A 22,195-nucleotide genomic window follows, 5' to 3' on the forward strand; every position below is an offset into this window, starting at 1 on the left:
TAAATAATCAGCAATGCCTTTTTAATTAGAAGCTGATAAAGAACACAATGTGTCAGCTTTAAAATGTTGTTTGTTTGATTATTATTCCGCTGTATTTATGTTTTAGTGCATATTTGTATTGTGCTACTTCAGTAATATTATGATATTTATTCAGCTGTACGTCGTGTCTATTCTAATGTGTAAACAAAGTAGTTAATAAGTTTTTCATAGAAAACTGAGAGTTTTACTTCATGCTAAAAGTAAAAAAAAAAGCAGTCAAGATAGTAAAGTATGAATCACCTACTTAAGTCTCAACTTATTCTCAGTGTGCAAAGTAATTTCATTATCTTTTTATGATTATTAGTCGCAATTTGAGTTGATTCTTTGTTAGATATAAATAATAGATAATGAATATAAAGAAATAATTTACAATTAAAGAAGAAATATCAACCAATTAATTAAATTTTACTGTTGATTTTTTTTTTTAATGAAAAAGTGTTGATATATTAATCTATAACAGTTATCAATTATTTAAATTTAATCTTGAACTTGAAATGCTTCCATTAGCATATTTCACTATTTATATCTCGAGTTGATAATTGTGTGATTTACAAGGAAATTAGACGGAAGACTTGATATCTGAGAAGCATTTTTCAAGATCACACTATCTAGAAATCAAAAAATAAATATAAAATAGATAATTTACAACCGTACACGGAGAAAAATTAATAATAGTATTTACTATACGAAAATATTAACTCCTACTATCTGAAATGGTAATAAAATTAATTAGTCACAAAATAATAGGTGTTATCATTGACAATTGTACTAGTTACTATTAATAATGGTAACGATTACTATCAAAAATGATAATTGTAATTATTAAAAATTATAACTGCTATAATCGAAGATGGTAACTGTAACCATCTCAGATTGTAAAAATTCTGAAAGAAAAAATAATATAAATTTATTTTATTTAATTCTTTATTCGCATCCATATTTTAGTTATGAACATTTTTTCGTTTAAAATATTAAAACAAATAATAACACAATCGTTTAAATCCATATATGATAAAAATTTCCAAATATTAGAGCTGTTATTGATTATTTTGAATGATTGAGTATGATTATCAAAATAGCAATCATCCAAGATTTGGGGTACTAAAAAAGTCTTATTATTATCAATTATTAATATTTTTTCACAAGATAAAATAATGAAACATTATTTGATGGTTCCATTATGATTGAATTAATTGTTATCCTATAATCTATATTATTAAGAGAATATCATTGAGAGAAAAAAACTCTATCTCTAGATTCATAATCAATAAATGATCTTATATCTTGTGAATTATTGACATTTTTACAGATATAAGCTCACTCCAACATTATACTCATCGAGACCTTTCATTTGAGTACCCACATCAATTTTTCATATATATATATATATATATATATATATATATATATATATATATATATATATATATATATATGAAAAATATATAAAAATGCATGTGGGTACTCAAATAAAAGCTCTTGATAAGTGTAACATCGGAATGAGCTTATATCTTTAAAAATGTCAATAGTTAAGAAATGACATTGTATCTTGTAAACCATTGACATTTTTAAAGATATAAGCTCACCCTGACATTACACTCATCGAGACCTTTCATTTGAGTACCCACATGAATTTTTTATATATTTATATATATATATATATATATGTATATATGAAAAATATATCAAAAATGCAAGTGGGTACTCAAATGAAAGCTCGTTATGATTGTAATATCGGGATGAGCTTATATCTTTATAAATGTCAATAGTTAAGAAAGTAAAGTACACTTTAACGAAAATCATTATACAATTAAGCAAAATTTTATTTATTATAGTTCGCAATTCTTGGCAGTCGCATAGGGACTGCAGGTTGCTAGTTTTGATAATTTGTGCATTGAATTTCTTCAACAGAATGCATAACTTGAACAGGTCAATGAGTTTATTTCATCTACTAGCTTTAAGAATATCATTTAATTCAATGCAGAAGAAAAATTACATATAATCAAGCTGATTCGGTGCATTTCAAAATACGATACCATCAACTGGAGCAAAGAGTATGCTCACTTTAATTGCAATTGTTAAAGGGAAACATTTAATTTAAATAATGAGATAATTATGATTAATAATTAGTTTAAAGCTTCATTGTATTCAACATTTTTTTTTGAAAATCTTAGATTTTTTGAAAATTATGTTTTTTAAAAATTTTTTGTAAGATTAAAATTTTTTTTTTGAAATTTGAATTTTATTGAAAATTTTGATTTCTTTGGGAATTTCAATTTTTTTTTGAAAAATTTGGCGTTGAAACTTGTGTTAGACAAACAAAAATTTAAATATACATTCAATCCGAATTTAATCCCGATTTTTTGTGTACTACACTGCGCTACAACTACTTTTAGTTCATTCAGAAATGCATTCACGCTAACGCAAATTTTTAATTTTTTAAATATTTTTTACTAGCTTAGATAGTAGCTATTATTATTACTGATGGTAACTGTAACCATCAGATTATATTAGGAATTACGATTTTGATAATAGTAGTAACTAGTTAAAATAATAATAGCTATTATTACTGATTACCATCATAATAGTAGTAGTTACCATCAGGATGGTAACTACTACAATTCAGATGGTTTACATAATTATTTAAATAATATTTACTACTATCGAATTCAGTTAATAGATTTTATCATAACTAGATAGTAAACTCTACTATAAAATTTTCTCCGTGAAGTTTAAACGATAAACAAAGTAAAAAATAAAATAACATTAATAAATTGTGTTTCTATTTTTACCAAGCTGTTTTGGTACTTTTAACATATCCATTGCAACAAAAATATCACGGGTTACTTATATTCATGCGCGGATGAAGCTTTTCCCGGTAGGTCAGGATCCTATCCGACGTTCGCCTCTGGATACATGCGCGAAATTTCTCGGGTCAATCTTGCTGCAAACAAAATTTATATCACCTGTCATTCTCGTTTATTCTGAATCGACACACTACTCTCTTTAACGGTGAAGGAATGAAATAAATATATAATATTAATAATAAATCCATATCTTCTTTTTCATAGTTCATATACACTCACACAAAGAATTTCATCAATATAAAATCGTTGGTGAATTTTGTTATTAAAAATCGACAGTAATAAACGCGCACACTCCTTTCTAGTTCTATCTCCTTTTTATCAAGTTCTCACTTGCGCGAGACAATATACCGATTAGCGGCGGCTGGATCCATACGACAGTCAGACGTCTTGATAGCATAAATCTCGTTCTCTTAAATTGCTAACTATATAATAATAATTCTACAATTAATTCGGAATTTTACTTTATTTTAATTTTCAATTTTTTTTTTACTTATAGAGTTGATTATTTTTAAATAAATTTTCGAAGATTATAACTGACTTCAATATACGACTTAAAAGTTTAATTTCTAACACGCAGTTTTTTGAGTCAGTGTTGAAAATGTTCTCCGCATCAATTTACGTATACCTCATCAGCATTTTCTTCTCGGCGAGATTAACGCTGCAAGTAAGTGTATACTTTTTAATTCTACTTTTATTAAAGTTCTAAATCTTCGATTTTTATTATCCATAAATAATTTCTTCATATTTAATTAAAGTGAACTTTGTTTTCTATTGTATGATAAGAAATCGCTGGTGTGCAATTGATAGTTCATTTACCTAGAAAATTAAAATTCTCAGTTATTTATTTATTATAATATAACCCATTGAATTGCCAACACTAATTTTAATCAGTAATAAACAAAAAGAAGAGTTTAAACAAAGCAAAAAATGAATTTATTTAAGACACCGGGTAATTCCTGCAGGAAGTGCGGGAGGTGCATTAGAAAAGTCGATACGGAAAATTTTAGTAGGGCACTAGTGCATATACCACCTACAGTAACATTGATTATTTCTTCATTTTAATTATAGTTATAAACATAAATAAACACTGATTGATTTAATAATTTATAAATAATTAACTTTTTTAGGCTTCCTCGCCAACTTCAAATTATTACATCGGTGCCGTAGTCGAGTATCACCCCGTTACTAAGGGTGATAATGGCACTGCCATTGCTAACGAAAATGCAAAAAATTATCTCACATTTTTAAAGACAGCAAGTGAAAATGTACATACTTTTATTTATTTTCAAAAAATACACACTGATTAAAATAATACTGTATGAGAAATAATTTACTCGGAATCAATTAAAAATATTTTTTCATAAATTTATTGACAGTATAAAAAGAGCTTGTTTATTTAAATAAACTTAATTAAGTAAGAATTGAATTTCTGAGTCAAGACTTTTGACTATTATCAATATTTCGGTGTGCGGTATTATTTGTTTCAGTGAAACAAAAGAGTACTTTAATAAAAAAATTTTAATTAAAATATTGTAGGAAGTTGATATTATTGTTTTTCCGGAGAATGCACTTTTTAGTGGAAAAACATATCCATTAAATGAGCGAAGCAATTATTTGCCACACAGTACGTATTTACCTCATCCCAAAGACTCTAAAGTACCATGTCACGATACATCATCAAATGTTATGGAGGTAAAAATTTTATGTTTCTTTTATTATTAATAATAATACTTTAAATTGTACTTATGTGAGTTGAAATCTAATAATTTTTTAACTTTTCGAGACATACTTTGCAAAAAAACTGCGATCATAATTTTATCGATTTTCTACATGTACAATTTTTTAATTTTAGTTTTATTTATATATTAATTAATTTATATATAACAAAAATAATATATATTAAATAATTAATTTATATATAACAAAAAAAAATTAGTCACTTAACATGGTGTGATTTTTTTAATAATCTGTAAAAAGTTCAACCTCAATTTCTTAAATCGCGAAAAAAAATATAAAGATACTTTTTTTGTAGAGAGCTTAATTTTCGATCAATAAGATTCTTATCAACTTGATCGTACTTCTTATTCTTTAGACCGAGTATTAATTTAAAGTAAAACTTTGCACAAATTTTTATTGAAAAAAACTTTTACCCAAAATACAGATACGTTCACTGATAAAAAGTTAATTTAATTAAAGGGAAAAAATTCTGAAACCAAGAAAAATTTCTTGCCTCCAAAATTTTCTTCTTAACTCAAGAAAATTATTTTTTTAAAAATAGTATTTTTGATTGAAGATTTTTTCTCTTGAATCAAATCAACTTTTTTATCAGTTTGAAGAAATCTCCAAAATTATTAGATGTCGACTAGTTTCAAGATCATTACTATTACTATGACTACAAGTAATAATTACCAAGTATTGACGTATAATTTAGTTACGTACATGTATAAAAATAAAATTCATAACGCAAGAATAGTTTAAAGACGCGTGCCGTATATAATTTTCCAATAATTTATATTTAAACTCGAGTATTTGATGTGTAACTTTTATAATCGACTTTTTTTTACTTCATCAGGCTGTGAAGGCCATGTCTTGTGCGGCAAAACGTCATGCTATGTACATTGTGATAAATGTACGTGAAAAGGAAAAGTGTACCGGTGAAAATTGCTCCAAGGACGGCCACAATCTTTACAATACAAATTTAGTGTTCGATAGAACTGGAGCTATAATAGCCAAGTACAGAAAATGGAACTTGTTTGGCGAAGCTGGAATGAACAGAACATCAAAGCCAGATATTTCAACTTTCCGGACTGACTTTGACGTTAATTTCGGGCAGTTCATATGCTTCGATTTGCTGTTTGGTACACCGGCGATAAAGCTCGTTCGTGAGAAGAAAGTAACAGATATTATTTTTTCAAGCCACTGGTTTTCAGAGCTGCCCTTCCTTACCGCGAATCAAATTCAAACTGGATGGTCTTACGCACATAATGTTAACTTCCTCGGCTCTGGTTACAACAACCCGGCAACTGGCAGCGGCGGTAGTGGAATTTACGGCGGAAAGGATGGTCATTTTGCACGTGTTTGGAGCGAAAAATCAGCAAATGCGCTGATCGTTGCCAAAATACCTAAAATAGTTAATGGTCAACATTCCCAGCCAATAAATCCCAACGACGCGATGGTATTCTTCTATTCAATAACCGAAATACCTACCATTAATCAACAGGAGCCAGTACCGCAGCAAAAAATAAAAATGGATGATCTTTCGCCCTACACTACTGAACTTTTCCAACCCGCTAATGGCACTCACAATTTAACTATCTGCAATAATGACTTGTGCTGTAACTTCACTACAAACACTGTTCATCGTGATGATATGGTACAAGGTGCTGCTAAATATTATAGGTATGTTTTTTATTGATATAAAATAAGTAAATTCGTTTATTTTATTGATCATCTTGATAAAATAAAATTAAAAGTGAATTATTATAGTTACAAACTATTTTTTTTTGTTAAATATTTTATCAATTTTAGTTAAAACATTTTTTTAATTAATGGATGCAAATCTTAAGTTTATGTAAATTTTTAAAGTTAACGCAACTTTAATTTATAATTTCATCTCCGAAATGGACTTAACTTTTACTAGACTTTAATTTTATTCAGTTTATAATAATGAGTAATGAATTATTGGATCTTAAACGTTTAAAATTTTAAAGAAAATAAAAATTACTAAAAACGCATTTTTTAACGCCCTTTATAAAACTATTTCAAAACTATAAATCAATATATTTTTAAAGCTATAATAACTTTAATTTGACTTTATATTATATTAATCCTTCAAATTAGCACAAGTTTAATATTTGTTTCCGACGAGTTAAATGAGTATAATTAATTATTAATCAACTATTCTCATGATTATTCTAAGCTTAATATTAATATCAACAGTTTAACATGAATTTGAAGTTTCAAAAACATTTTGAAAGCTTTTTTTATGAATTATAATGAGACGAGATTGAATTTTAAAGCTCAAAAAGTTTCAATAAAAATAAAAAAAAACTATCGCAATTAAAATGAAAACACTGGCAGTGATAAAATTCTAACTTTCCATATCCAGTGCAGAGATTAAAGTGTGTATAAAAAAATCAATTGAATTATTCAAAAGTAAATTAAAATTTTTAGCAGGTTTAATAAAATTGTAAATACAACTTTTATTGCTGTATTTTTAGTTATAAATACCGGAGATGGAAATTATTGATTGGCTAGCAACTACTTAATCTAATTAGTTAATAAATCAAATTGCTCTTTGAGATTGATTAATTGAATTGTGTTTCCTGAGTACATTCGATTATTCAATCACCATCGTGCAATAAATTAATTGAATACGGTATAAAATTGATTAAATAATTTGTTAATTGTTTATAGATATCGATTTGCTGTATTCAATGGAGTGAGATCATTTTCAGACATTGGTACTGGAGGTGTAGAAGTTTGCAGTGTGATTTCATGCCTTGATGAAAATCCAACAAGTTGTAATCAACGATTCGATACCAATACTATCATTGTTCATCCCACTACATTTAATTCAATTGTCATTTCAAGTGTAACTAAGGATTCAACAAATGTCACTCGTGTACCATTGAGCATAAACACTGAACTACATCCATTAAATGTCACAGACTTTACATTTGTTAGCAACAAAATAAATGCAACTCATGTTAGTTTAAAATACACATTGACAAAACCACGTAAAGATTTGATGACATTTGCAATTTATGGAAGAAACTTCACAGCCGATGGATTGCCAAAAACTACATCTGCTTCAGCACAAATAATTCCACCTATTTATTTAATGTCAATACTGTTGATTATTTTAGGCATTGGTAATACTTACCAAGTAAATTCACTATTAAGCTTTGTGTGAAGTGTTACTTTAATGAATTACATTAAAATCAAACTGGAAAATAGAAATCCTGCCCAAATAATTCCTTGAATTATGAAATAATTAAAGGGATAATTGAAATAAAAATATAAAATATAAAATATAGCATAGTTAAATCATTTAAATTAATATAATCAAAGATTGAATAATTATTATTTTACCTTTAATTATTTCATTTAATATTATGAAGCAATTAAATTTAAAAAATTGTTTCATTCTCCGACAAATTCCGAAAGTACTTTTGTTGTTAATATTGTATGTAATTTAATGTAATATTTTCAAGTCTATTTTTTCTGGTTGTACTTGAATCACACTCAGCTATAGCTTTTATGCTCTATTTTAGAATACACGTTAATCCCTTGGATAGTTTATAATAAAATACCGTATTGCATTATAGGGGAAAAAAGTGCTTTATAGAGTTTAAAAAGCTCTCAGGCTTGTAAGTTTATAGGACCAGAGGATTTTATTAATAAGATAATCATCCCATAAGTCATTAATGCTCTAATAACATAAAAAATCAAATGAATATATTTATCAATTAAATATTAACGTTATAATTAAGATAAATTTTTATTATTAATGTATATTTTACTATAACGAAAAAATTCAAGTTAATTCATTTGTTCATAAATTTTATTGACACAAATTTAAGTATTGAAATGTTAAAATTAAAATATTAATTTTAAGACTAAATTATTTTTTATATTTTAATTTTTTTAAATACTTTTTAGTTGAAATGTTAAATACAATTTTAATTATAATAGATTCTAAGAAACAAATACAATTTATTGAATGTTATTCATGTGAATAAAAAAAAGCCTTTCCAACAAAGTTTTTTTCTCGTGCCGTAATAATGAATATGAACGTAATTCATATATACAAATTAAAAATATAGAATTATAAGTATTATCGTTATAATAATAATAATAAATAACTAAATAAAAGAGCTTGTTTAGATGTTATTACTTTTAATTATTTAAATCAGGACATTATTACTTTAATTATAAAAAAAAATTATAATTAATAACAACGAAAAAAAAAAAAAAAATTAAAAACAAAAAAAATAGAATGGTTGTCGCGTGAGTTATCAACTCTGTATATAGAGTTTAGTATCTTATGTAAACTGTTAAATAAATGAGTTTCAATAAAATACCAACTCTGCGAGTTAATTAATGTAATGTAATGTAATGAAACGAAACAAACTTATTACAAATATCTTTGTAAATACATATCAATCATTATTGCATATCAATATATTATCTAAAATTATGTACAATCGTGGTCATTAATTTAAGTATGTTTTTAACATTACTGGAAAATAGCCGTTTGTAAACTAGAACGTTTATAAACTATAAATTTGAGAATTAGTTGATAATTTCATTTGCAAAATTATTCGCAAATAAAAAATCATATTAATGAAATTATCGAAATGGAAATTTCACCAAATATAAATTCAGTCATTTATAAAATAGCGAAAAACAAAAATCTGTGGCTACGTGAATTTAGCCAATTCTTACTGCAGAAACTTGTAAAATTAGCCGATTGTAAACTTTGTGAATTGTAAAATTAGCCGTTTTTAAACTTTTTCTAACTCTTGAATGGGTCGGTCGAATCTGCTCTAATTTCCAGAAAAACTAAATTTATGGAAGTCCTTTTAGATGCCTCAAATTGTTTATTGATCCGTCGATCCAGACAAGAATTACGAGAGATTTAGAAACGGCTAATTTTACAATTCATAAAGTTTACAATCGGCTAATTTTATAAGTTTCTGCAGTAAGAATTGGCTAAATTCACGTATCCGCTGATTTTTGTTTTTCGCTATTTTATAAATGACTGAATTTATATTTGGTTAAATTTCCATTTCGCTAATTTCATTAATATCATTTTTTATTTTCAGCTAATGTCACAAGTGACATTATCAACTGATTTCTAAATTTAGAGTTAATAAACATTCTAGTTTACAAACGGCTATTTTCCAGTAATATTAAAAACATACTTAAATTAATGACCACGATTGTAAGTTAAATGTTTATTATAGTTAGTAATAATTATCTAATATCTTGGTATTTTAAATTCTGGTGCGCCATCACTACTACTACCGCCTGCTGGCTTTCGTTTGTTCATAATATTTTGAATTTTCTGCCACTCGCGATCCAACTCAGCTTTTTCATTCTTTTCCTTATTATATTTACGAGTTCTACGACCATCAGCCATTTTAACACCATACTGAAATGCAGCTTTAGGCAGTGCTTCTTTGTTGTTCATGTACTCGCTGTACTCTTCAGGTGTATCAAAGTCCCACCTTCCGATCGGGCCTTTCTTATTGCCCAAATCCATTTTGGTGTAATCAACTTCATCGTCTGAATCATCAATAGCGTCTTGCATCTCATCTAATCCAGGATAACACTCGGCATATCCTTCCGGCTCAGGAGGAACTTTATTATGAATACTACCTTTTTTGGGAGCTGATGCACTTACTTCAGCAACTCGTGCCAATATATTTGGTAGTTGTGGGGCATTAGCTTTATCATCAAGCATTTCAATCGAATCAAGTGGTTTGTTGAAGTATGAGCTCTTCTTCTTTTCTTTATTCGCTGATGAGCTTTCCTTGTTAGATCGACTGGGTACGTACTCGCCAATGTCGCCGTAAATGCTGTCGTCTTGTGGTGGACGATTGGGAATTTCAATTTCTCCTATTTCTTCACCTTTTCCACGACCATCTTTATTTTTCTTTCCTTTCTTTCCGTGTCTGTTACCTTGACGTAAATAAGAGAGAATTTGCGCTAATTTGTTGATAACAATGTCATTTGTTGTTAATGTCGGAGTCGCGTCAATTGTTGGAACATCAGCTTTACTTCTTATTAGTGTTGTAGGAATATCGACTTCCGCATTTTCGTCCTCCAATTCAATAACATAAGCCATACGTCCTGGTGTAAACAATTCATTCCTTTCAACTGTTTTAGATTTCATTGTTGTAATTATTTTATGAATATTACGGCCGACTTTTGTTTTGAAGAGCGTTTCTTCGGGTTTCTTTTCAACTTCTTTTTTTTCTTTAACTTTTTCTTTCGGCTTTATTAATTTTTCCATTTCTTGCTCTTGTTCTATTTCCTTGGACTCTATTTCACTCCGTACCTGAATGAATAATTAACAAAAAATACATTAATATCGGATTAATAAAAAATAAAATTAAGGGGGTATTCTAGTCTAGAAGCATGAATTTCAGGTAATTTTTTGAAGTGTCGTAAAAAAAAGGCAACCAATATTTTTAGTATACATTTTTTTATGTTATTTATTAATATTAGAAGAATACAGAAAAAAATGAAAAAAGTTGAAAATTCAAAAAATTAGCAGCTGATGAAGTGGGGAGGGGGGGTCCTCAAAAAATTGGCACGTGACCATGTTCACAATTCCAACCCTCCTAGAAATCTGAAATAAAAAAATAAAAAAGACAACATTCGGCCACACTCGAAATGGAAGGTAGATTTCATAGAATGAATCATCATCTTGTCTCAATAACTTTCGTTTGACATGGAATGAAATTTATTTTAACATACATAAGTAGGTTGTATTACACATTGCCTGAAAATGGTTCAATTGAACTTTTAACTTCGATAAAATAACTAATAATTGTCAAAAAGTTAACGTTATATACGTCAAATTAGAAGAAATTTTATTAGCTTTTACATGAATTTATCAAAAATTAGCTATCTTTTTGTGATTAAAAGTTATACATAAATAAAGTCGTCAAAAACGTAATTTTTACTATTTTGATCATTTTGAAGAGCTACTATTTCTCAACTAATCGAAGTATTTCGCTGAATTTAAGGCTCATGCAAGCTAATTGTCCTAGGAATCTATATACTCAATTTCATAAGGATCTGTTGAGAATTTTCGACAGAGTAACATTCATAAGTCGGTTGTCCTATACATTGCCTGAAAATGGTTCAATAGAACTCTTAACTTTGATAAAGTAACTAAAAATGATCAAAATGTCAATGTTATACACGCCGAATTGAAGGTAATTTCATGAACTTTCACATGAATTTATCAAAAATTAGTCATCTCTTTTCAATCAAAAGTTATACATCAATAAAGTCACCGAAAACGTGATTTTCACTATTTTGATAATTTTAAGGAGCTGCCATTTCTAAACTTATTGAAGGATTTTGCTCATCTTCGAATTCATTCAAGGTTATTATCCAAAGAATATGTGTAACAAATTTCATCTAGATCCGTCAAGAATTGTAGACACAATCGCGGCAACATCCCGCGTTATATTACATATGTATTAGGGTGTGCCAAAATGTAACTTCTTTGATGGACCTCTTAAAATTTATTTTAAAATATATTTTGTGAAAAAATTTTTTTTCAACTTTTCCCTAGTTCACGCCATAGCGACATTACTCTAAATTAATAATCTTTTTTATTTTTTTATGTCAGATTGCCAGGAGGGTTGGAATCGTGAGCATGGTCACGTGACAATTTTTTTAGACCCCCCCCCCACTTTATGAGCTGCTAATTTTTTGAATTTTCAACTTTTTTTATTTTTTCATTTGTTTCTGTATTCTTCTAATGTTAATAAATAACTTATAAAAAAATGGATGGTAAAAATATTGATTGCCTTTTTTTTTACGGCACTTAAAAAAATTACCTGAAATTCATGCCTTTGGGCTAGAATACCCCCTTAATAAAAATAAATTTTACCTTTTGTAGTAAAGCATAGTCCAAACCTTTGACCAAGTGAGTGTGCTCCATGTCACCACCCAAGAATTTCGACTGCTGGATAGCGATTCTTCTTCTTTCAGCAGCATCTATACCAGATTTTATATCCGGAGCAACTGCTCGGTATGCACTGGCATTGTTTATTGGATCTTCAGGCGGAAGCTCTCCAACTGTACCATCTCGTCTTTCGCGAGCACGGTCTCGATATTTCTCAGCCAACTCAGCCATTTTGTCTTCTTCTTGTTTTTTAAGTTTTGCATAGTAACTTTTTTTCTTTCTACGCAATTCAGCACGACTGCCTCCGCTAATTGACGGAGTTTGAGCTGTTTTAGCACTTGCGTCTCTTACTGTACCAGGCACTGATGCTGGAGTTGCTGATGGTGCTGATGTTCGTGGTGTCATCAACAATTTTCTAAAGTCATCGTTCGTTAAACGAACTGACATGCTTCCGTCGTCTTCCATTTTTGATTTTTTGTTTTAATTATCTGAAAATTATAAATAAATGTAAGTTAATTTTGCTATAAAATTGTATAATTTGCATTAGAAAAAAATTGTATTGAATGTAAAAATTATTTTTTCAATTTATAAGCACCAGATATTAATTATATTGACATTGTTCAAGTTTCCTAATAAAAAAAGTTCAATTCAAAATTGAAAAGCAGATACTAAATTAGCAAAACTTTGACAATATATTTAATTTTAATAAAAAAAAAAAAAAAAATTAAGGATTAATAGAATAAAAATATGAAAAAATGCATATGAAACTTACTCCAATATATTTTTCTGTTATTGTTTTTTTTATAATTTTAAATTACAAAAAAAAATTGTCACACGATTGTTATTTTCTAGTATTATTAAAAAATCAAATCTCTAATATAATAATTAACTGAATAAGAAAAAATAATTAATAATTAATTAAAAAAATTGTTTACTTACCCCAAAAAAAAGATATATTATTTTTAGGTTAATTCGATAAAATTTGCTATATAACTTTTTAGCAATCAAAATTAAAAAAATGTATCTGTACCAATTGGTATATTAAACAATCAATAATACTTGAAACAAAAGCACTATTTAAAAAATTTTTTTTTATACATAATAACAATTATTCTTGTGACGGCACCAATATTTGATCCGAATTGTGACAAAATTTTTGTTATTTTCATCTCTTACTCTAAGATTGTAGAAAAAAAATATATCAGTAAGAAAGTAATGTTCTTAACCATCAGATGTAAAAGATTATTTTCCATGATAAATGACATTTCCTAACCTCTTGATGGTTAATATGTTAATATGCAGTAATACATAATTATCCAATACTGGGTAATTTTCTTTTAGAACTAAATTTTCATTGGCTGTGTTAATTTAAAGTCGACCAATAGTCTTCCTGTTGCTAGTCAGCTGGAGCAAATGGAATTAATTTTCAGTAACGTCGACAAATGTCTGCTCATTTCAAAAATACTCTTCAATGACGCAAAAAAATCATTGAAAAAGAATAAAAATATGACAATCTGAAGAATAAAATAAAAACGTAAGTAAAAAATAATAAAATAAAATAGATTTGATGAAGAGAAATAAGGAATAAAAAGCGATTTTTATTGGATGAGACAGCCCTGTAGGTGAGTGGTGCGCAGAATCTCTTAGTGGGAGCCGCGGATGTGGGAGCAGTTGTGTGTCTCACCCTCGAATACATTTGATCGAACGTGAGAGTAAATGAGACCGACAGTGTGGGTAGAAAGAGGCAGAAGTCGGGTGCTCCTGGGGACAGAGGAAGAAAGAGAGTGAAGAATAGAAGGCTGGGCGTGAGAAAGAGGTGGTAAAGACATCAGAGCACGGTGAGCGACTGAGCGTCGTCGTCGTGAGCCTGCTGAAACACATCGAGTGCTAGTGGCGCGGCCCCGGTGTGTGCTCTGCTGTGTGTTGTGTCGTCACGGTTAGGATTTATTAACAATAACAATAGTAATACTAACTCTTATAATTTGCAAGTTAAAAATAATATTTGTATTATTAATAACAATATTATTATCGACTGCTTTATTGTTTCAGTGGTATCAATAAAGTATATATTCATTAAATAATAATATATATTTGTGTGGGTGAATAGTGTGCGTGGTCATATAGGGCCTCTTCAAAATGGCAGACAGGCGGCCCGCGGAGGAAGCCGCGGCCACCGACCTGAGTGACGATAGTCGCGTGCTTCGTGAACGACACAAAAAACGCGTGGTAGAAAATCATCAATTGATGATGATGACGACGACGACGATGAAGACTGTGACGACAAATTGTTCAAGTAATAATAATATCTGCAGTGGTTTTGGTTCTGGTTCTGGTTCTGGTTCTAGTTCTGGTGGTTGTAGTGATACAACGTCGGTGTTATTTGATGTAAATAATCATCCCCATTATCATCATCACAATAATTCTTCACGATTTATTGTTGATACAACACGACCCAATGGTAGTGATAACGCTAGTTATTGTCATAATTATAAACATAATAATAATATTAATAATAATAATGTTAATCTTGAAAATAACGGGAATTTTGATAAAATTATATCAAAGTTTGTTAGTAATAAAAGTGGTAATAATGTGTGGGAAAATTGTGATGTGGTTGATGATGATGGTGACGGTGATGGTGAAGATGAGGAGGAAGACGATGATGATGATGATGATGATGATGATGATGATGATGATGAGGATGAGGATGAGGATGATGATGAAGATGATGATGAAGACGAAGAAGATGTACCGGAAAATAAATTAAAACGAAATAATGGAGTAAAAAATGGTAAGAGTGTTAATAGAAAGGCTAACAACAAGGCTGGGTTATTGAAAAAGTCAACAATAATACAAAAGGAGCAGCGTATTAGAGGTATGGTTTTGGAGCAAAGTGTGACTGATGAAAATAGTATTGATGATATTGTGGTTTTAGTTAAATACGGAGCATCTGGAGATTGTGAAACAGATGGGAATAGAGAGCCAACTTCGATTTCAACTACGGTTGTAGATGCTGCTGCGGCTGCTGTCGCTGTTTCAGCTATCCCTGAAACTGTTAAAGATTTGCACCAGCACAAGCATAATAACCAGCAGCAGTCGAAAAAATCCGTGTCGAGTGATGTCGAGGTTGTTGCTAGGTTCGGCAGTCCTTTTAAGGGACAGATTAGAGCTGCTGAAGACACCCTCGTTGGACCCTGCGGCAAGAAGCGATGCGCCGATCGATACGACAGTTCTGAGAGCTCCGACAGGTAAGAGAGATAAAGATATTACGCTAATCTAGAGGCTAATCCTCTACACATTGTTTTTTAATTAACTTATACAATCATGGTCATTAATTTAAGTATGTTTTTAATATTACTGGAAAATAGCCGTTTGTAAACTAGAACGTTTATTAACTCTTAATTTGGAAATCAGTTGATAATGCCATTTGTAAAATTAGTCGCTAATAAAAAATGATATTAATGAAATTAGCGAAATGGAAATTTCATCAAATATAAATTCAGTCATTTATAAAATAGCGAAAAACAAAAATCTGTAGCTACGTGAATTAAGCCAATTCTTACTGCAGAAACTTATAAAATTAGCCGATTGTAAACTTTACGAATTGTAAAATTAGCCGTTTTTAAACTTCTTATAACTTTTGAATGGGTCGGTCAAATCTGCTCTAATTTTCAGGAAAACTAAACTTATGAAAGTTCTTTTAGATGCCTCAAATCGTTTTTTGATCCGTCGATCCAGACAAGAATTACGAGAGATTTAGAAACAGCTAATTTTACAATTCACAAAGTTTACAATCGGCTAATTTTATAAGTTTCTACAGTAAAAATTTACTAAATTCACATAGCCACAAATTTTTGTTTTTCGCTATTTTATACATGACTGAATTTATATTTGGTGAAATTTCCATTTCGCTAATTTCATAAATATCATTTTTTATTTGCGACTAATTTTACAAATGGCATTATCAATTAATTTTCAAATTTATAGTTTATAAACGTTCGAGTTTACAAATAGCTATTTTCCAGAAAACTTAAAAACATACTTAAACTAATGTCCGCGATTGTATATGTTAGAAGCTTCTTTGTTTTTATTATTTATTTTTATTTACAATTATTTTCAGTTTTATATTTATATATTTGTTTATAAAGGTATTAATGGATCATGAATTGTGGAGCTAAAAAAACAATTGATCTATATTAAGAAATGTTTGTCGTTTGTCATGTTTCTTTATCATATTTCTTTTACAATTTATTTTAAAGATTAATTTTTAATTTTTTTTTTTTTGGATACTCTCGATGAGATTTGGCTGATTAAGTCATAAAATAAAATTAATAGTTTACAGGATGTTTCGACGACAGATCGTTTTGTTGTTGAGGTCGTTGCACCGTGAGTATAGGTCTAGTATAGTTACGCGACGAATGGTACACGAATGCGTATGATGGGTATACACATAGCTACTTTGTCGCGTGTACGAGGAATACACGCTTGCGCTGCTTTGTACTGCTGCGATGATATGCTTGCACTTTCTCGTGCAAGTTATTTTACTACTGTGTGCACCAAAGGAAATAAGCAAAAAAGCGAGACAGATAAATATAGCGAGAAGCTAATGTAAGTGATGGGTGATGGGTTAAGGGAGTAAAAACGATGAGAGTACATATACATGTAAAAAAGGCGAGGCTCAATACTTATGCGACTACTGCCATTGAATTTAAGTATAAGAGCTAATACTAAAAGTTTTTGAGGGTGACGAGGAGCATAGAAACGACTTGGTTAAATTTTCTACCGGTCTTCAACTTTTTTTATTTTCATTCTTGCTTTTTTTCACGAGCTCGAGGACTTTTTTCTGACGGCGAAAAGCACTTAGTACTTGCAGGAAATCGATTTCTATTGAAAGTTAGTCGCCGAAAGATTTAATCATGATCATTCGGAATACATGAGTAACACTTGCTGTGAATTGAGGAAATTACGTGTTTCGAGGACGGACGGAATGTCATCGTTGGGAAATATTGTAACTTTAATTATTTCCAGTTTAATTAACTTGAAATAGTTTACTTTGCTATGTTGGGTTAAAATAGTTTGGAGTCGAAATTTGAAGATCCTAATATATTGTTTAGTAGTTGAATTAATCGTTCAGGTTTTTAAATCAAAATCAATAAGCTATATAATTTAGTAATTGGAAAAAATAGATCCGGAAAAAATTTTAAAGATATGAAAAATTCATATTATTTCATTAAAATTATTATAGAATAAAAATAATAATAATAATTGTATCACACCCACAATTTTCATGAAAACCAAGCACCCCCAGAATAATCACTCCATTTTTTGTCATGAAAAAAAATATTATTTTTATTTTATAATAATTTTAATGAAATGATATGAATTTTTCATAATTTAAAAATTTTTTACGGATCTATTTTTTCCGGGATTCATATAATTTTATAAAACATGTTTTATAGCATGTATTAGTAATAATACTGAAATTAAGATATCTTATAATTTTAAGGATCTTCCGAATAAATAAATTATTATAAGCATAATTTAAAAAAAAAACTGTAAATGCAATTTTTTATAGAGATTTCTTGGTAGTAATTTATTTTTTAAATAACATAAAAAAATTGGTAGATGTATGCCAACATCAGTATTATGAATTAGTGAATGGATTTGCTAGCTTTGATATTATTAACTTTTAATTTCTAAATTCTTTTCATTTATATTTAATTACTGTACATATAGTCTTGCAAGTTTACTACTTACGTTAGTTATTGGAGTAAAAATAAATCACTTAAATTTTATTTTTTTCCTCAATTTTAGTTAACAATCTTTTTTTCATCAAAATGTTTCAATATTAAATAAAAATTCTATTAATCAAACATTATTTCGGTACGTGTTCAGCTAAGAGACCTTGATTAATCATTACCGTAAAAAGCATGATAAAACTTTTTATTTTTCTTGACATTTTTATCAGTTTTGAAAAAATCTAGTCATCAAATTAGTTTTTTATGTTGTTTTTTTTTTTTTTTTCTATTTCCATCAAAAACAAGTCCACACTAAAAATTAAAAAAATTTTTAACAATAAACCAAAAAAAAACATTTGCTATTATAAAGTAATTTATATTATTAACTATCTAATTATCGCTTACGGTAATTAAATCTAAATTAACGGGCGATTTGTGATAATTAACAAAATAAACGTATATTCTTTTGATATATAAATTTAGATAGAAAATAACATTCTATATAGATAAAGTGTTTTATTTTTATTGCTGTACATATTAGTATTTCATAATTTATGTTTAACTTTAATCCGACTGATAATAATTCAAATTTTTTATTTAACTAACAATCGAATTTATAATTAAAAATTGAATTCAGTCGTTCCTTGATTAAATTTACTTATACAATATTTATCCTTTAAGAATCAAAGAGTAAATACACAAGTTAAAAAAATTAGCTTTTGTAATAAACCTTGAATATAAATAGTTAAATATGTATTATGTGTTATATGAAATGTACTTTTAAAACCAGTGAAGTTGTCTTGTGACCGTGACCATGGCCGTGAAAGCGAAATTCGTGAATGAAATGATACAAAAGTAAATAAGTAAGCAAACGGGAGTGAATTGGAGAAAAGAACTTGGTCCAGAGTGGTAGGAAAGGTCACCGGTTTTGTAAGTTCGTATACTTGATACTATACAATCACTTTTTAAAATTGCTTCTTCATCCACACTTATCTAGACATTACGTCATTAATATTTATAATTCAAGTTAAATTTCTTTTTTCTTTTTTAATTAGTAACATTTTGGTTATAAATATAATCTTCCTTTTTTTTAATCAACTCACTATTAAAAACTCACTAGTTAGAGGTAACGCGCTAATTAACGCGATGAGCTAATGGTGATAATTTATAAAAAACATAATTTAGTCAACAAGAAATTACACGAATAAAATACATGCTCGTAAAGTCTATCGATTTTTTAAATTAATCCCGTCTGGATATTTATTAATATTTTATTGATAGTATAAATTGTATTGATATATATGTAATACGTATGCAGCTGTAAGAGTCAATTTTTTTTATTGATCTATAATAAATTATTTTCGTGGAGGCGGTGTTTTATGTTTGACAAGTACATGCGATTCGACGGATAGAATATCGCAAAAAAAAAAATAAATAGTTAGTTAGATGAAAGAGAGTAAGAATAAGATACGTGGAAAATATTTTCTCATATGCTAATCGCGATGTAATGTTGCAATAAACAGTTTAGAAAGCCAAGCACATAATAATTTAACAAGTCTACAAGTCCACAAGTACACATGCAATAGAATTCTCGGTAAAAAATGGAATTTAATAATTAACATCACTTTTGCTACTTCTACTACCGATATTGATCGATTTATATTAATTTAATTGTACCACGAAATCAACGGCAAAAACAACGTTCACATGATGTTGAGTTTGTAGTGAGAGGATTTTGTAGAACACCGTAGTAAGGTTTTACTATACTGGTGTGCATGGTGTGTATTTGTATATATATATAGTATAGTGGGAACAACTGGATATCATGTCGAGGCCAATATAGCTTTGTTGGAAGAGCAAACCAGAGTCGTTCTTGCAATCAAAAGACCCCAGATTTCAATCCCAGTTACATTAGCTATGGCTCAATCCTTCAATTTTCTAGTCATTTCTTCTTACATTTATTCAACGTCGTGAATATTATCTCTCGGTTATTTTTTTATTTTTTAAAATTTATATCCCTGCATTAGCAAGTCTATCGGAACTAAAAAAAGAGTTATTATTTTTTCAATATTGCCTTTTGCCTTTCACTTCTTCGATTCTAATTGTCAATAAATTTAAATTGTTTTTTCTATTATCAATTAAAATTTTCCAATTTTTTAATTTGCAATAAAAATTTTTTTTATTTTATTTTTAACTGGCGCCGGGAATTTAATCCTAGCCTCCCGCACAAAAATTTAACGACCACTTCTTCAATTATTATGAAGTATTATTGTAATTCATTAGTTTTTTTAGTAAAAATTTAATGGGTTTAATTTTTTAAAATCAATAACTAACTATCAACAAAATAGTAAAGTGAATAGTTGAAAAAAAAGAGTATAGTTACTATAGTAGACGAAAAAAACAGAAACAGCCAGTCGACGATTTAGTTAATTTCCGTTCAGCTATACATGTGTTGTCGACGCTACGAAACGTGTCAATCGAAATGAAATTTTCGTTTGTATGCGTCGCATGGTACGATCAATACCTGAGAGAATTTACAATATTACATATGTATAGATATATAGATAAATGCACATAAGAACCCGCGGCGAAGCATCATCAGCGAGTATGTAATTATTTCTCGATTAGGGTGATTGATCTCTGATGAATCCAGCTTTATTGGCTTATAGTGTTACTGAGTTCGGTGTTTGACCACTCTCCGTGTCTGATGCTTAAAGAGAATTATTAACCACGTCAATCTGATTCACCTGTTGAGAGTACATTGAAAGACATTTTGAGTGTATTATCTAGTTTGCTGTCGTATCGAGATAGAATGCTATTATAGTTATTGCTTTTATTTTCATCAAAGTTACGTCAAATTTTTCATTTTTACTCAAAAGAGTATTACATTATTTCTCAATTTTCGATACCTGTCACTTCTTCTTTTATTCAGCTGTTATAATATTTGGAAAAAAAAAAGAGTGGGTACTTAACTATTATAATTCAGTATAATTTATTTGTTACTTTTTTAACATAATCTTTATTATGTTAATAAGCACTACTCAGAATATAGATATTCTTAAAAAAGCAGTTGTGTTCTTGTTTCACTGAATCTTTTGTTATTTTTTCCTGAATGCTTCTATTAAGTCGACTGTACAACTGTTACACTTGTTATTTTTATTATTTATTTTATTTATTTATTATGAACTTAACATATAATATGTTATTTTGTTATACCTCTATTATCAATTTATTAAAAATCGTAGATATATAAAAATAATAGAATCGCGAAAAAAGTTTCAAACATTTTTAAGTTTAACAAAAAATCGAATTTTTTCTTTGATAATAAATTCGTCTTTAGTTTAAAACTCAATTTAAATATAAAGCAAATATTTTTCTTAAATAATTGTGCAATGTGTTGAATTTTTAATTATTCATATTTTAATATGAATTTTATCATAATACTGAAATCAGTTAGAAATCAATCCACTGTTTAGTTTTTTTAAAGAATAAATAAAATATAAGAAAATTATTTAAAAAAATTTACATTTATAGATTTTTGAAAAGTATAAAAGTATAAAATCATCAGGTATCGGTAAATTTTAGTTTCATATTTTATCATTTAAGTTTATTATTAGATATTATTGATTAGACGGAACAATAACTGAATAATCTTAATAATTTTATTTGAAATTCATTAAGATTAATACATTTAAAACTATATTAATAAAATGATAGGATACGACGTTAGATAAGAAGTCAACAGCAGATACTTGAAGTATGAGATATGAAAAGAGTTATAATTGATAAAAATTCTATTAACTATTTTTATATTAAATCTAATTATGTTGAGAAAGAATATAACATTAAACTTTTTGAAAAACTAGCTTTCGAACAATCTAATTGATCATCGAGAA

The 22,195-nt window shown here is 28.2% G+C and overlaps 3 protein-coding genes across 4 annotated transcripts in view; 2 read left to right on the forward strand and 1 right to left on the reverse strand.

The window, feature by feature from the left end:
* Nucleotides 1–296: 296 nt before the first annotated feature.
* LOC123260886 (vanin-like protein 3) lies at nucleotides 297–8,238 on the forward strand. Its single transcript, XM_044722255.1, has 6 exons — nucleotides 297–313; nucleotides 3,403–3,570; nucleotides 4,034–4,171; nucleotides 4,443–4,598; nucleotides 5,479–6,305; nucleotides 7,323–8,238. The coding sequence occupies exons 2-6, from the start codon at nucleotides 3,505–3,507 to the stop codon at nucleotides 7,819–7,821; spliced, it is 1,686 nt and encodes a 561-aa protein (XP_044578190.1). The 5' UTR covers nucleotides 297–313; nucleotides 3,403–3,504; the 3' UTR covers nucleotides 7,822–8,238.
* A 760-nt stretch (nucleotides 8,239–8,998) lies between these two features.
* On the reverse strand, nucleotides 8,999–13,713 carry LOC123260888 (protein Red). The gene is made up of 3 exons (XM_044722257.1): nucleotides 13,501–13,713; nucleotides 12,547–13,049; nucleotides 8,999–10,974 (listed from the first exon to the last, which is right to left on the reverse strand). The coding sequence occupies exons 2-3, from the start codon at nucleotides 13,024–13,026 to the stop codon at nucleotides 9,892–9,894; spliced, it is 1,563 nt and encodes a 520-aa protein (XP_044578192.1). The 5' UTR covers nucleotides 13,027–13,049; nucleotides 13,501–13,713; the 3' UTR covers nucleotides 8,999–9,891.
* Nucleotides 13,714–14,225: 512 nt separating this feature from the next.
* The window catches only part of LOC123260873 (1-phosphatidylinositol 3-phosphate 5-kinase-like), an 83,321-nt gene continuing 75,351 nt past the window's right edge, over nucleotides 14,226–22,195 (forward strand). Inside the window, exons 1-2 of one of the 2 annotated variants that reach the window (XM_044722223.1) lie at nucleotides 14,229–15,436; nucleotides 15,497–15,809. In XM_044722223.1, the coding sequence (XP_044578158.1) occupies nucleotides 14,698–15,436; nucleotides 15,497–15,809 (1,052 nt within the window). In that variant the 5' untranslated portion in view covers nucleotides 14,229–14,697. Of the gene's footprint in view, nucleotides 15,810–22,195 lie in introns of both variants that reach the window. The other variant, XM_044722222.1, reaches the window with a different exon arrangement.

Source organism: Cotesia glomerata, linkage group LG3 (genome assembly GCF_020080835.1).
Source record: "Cotesia glomerata isolate CgM1 linkage group LG3, MPM_Cglom_v2.3, whole genome shotgun sequence".
Taxonomy (NCBI): Eukaryota; Metazoa; Arthropoda; class Insecta; order Hymenoptera; family Braconidae; genus Cotesia; species Cotesia glomerata.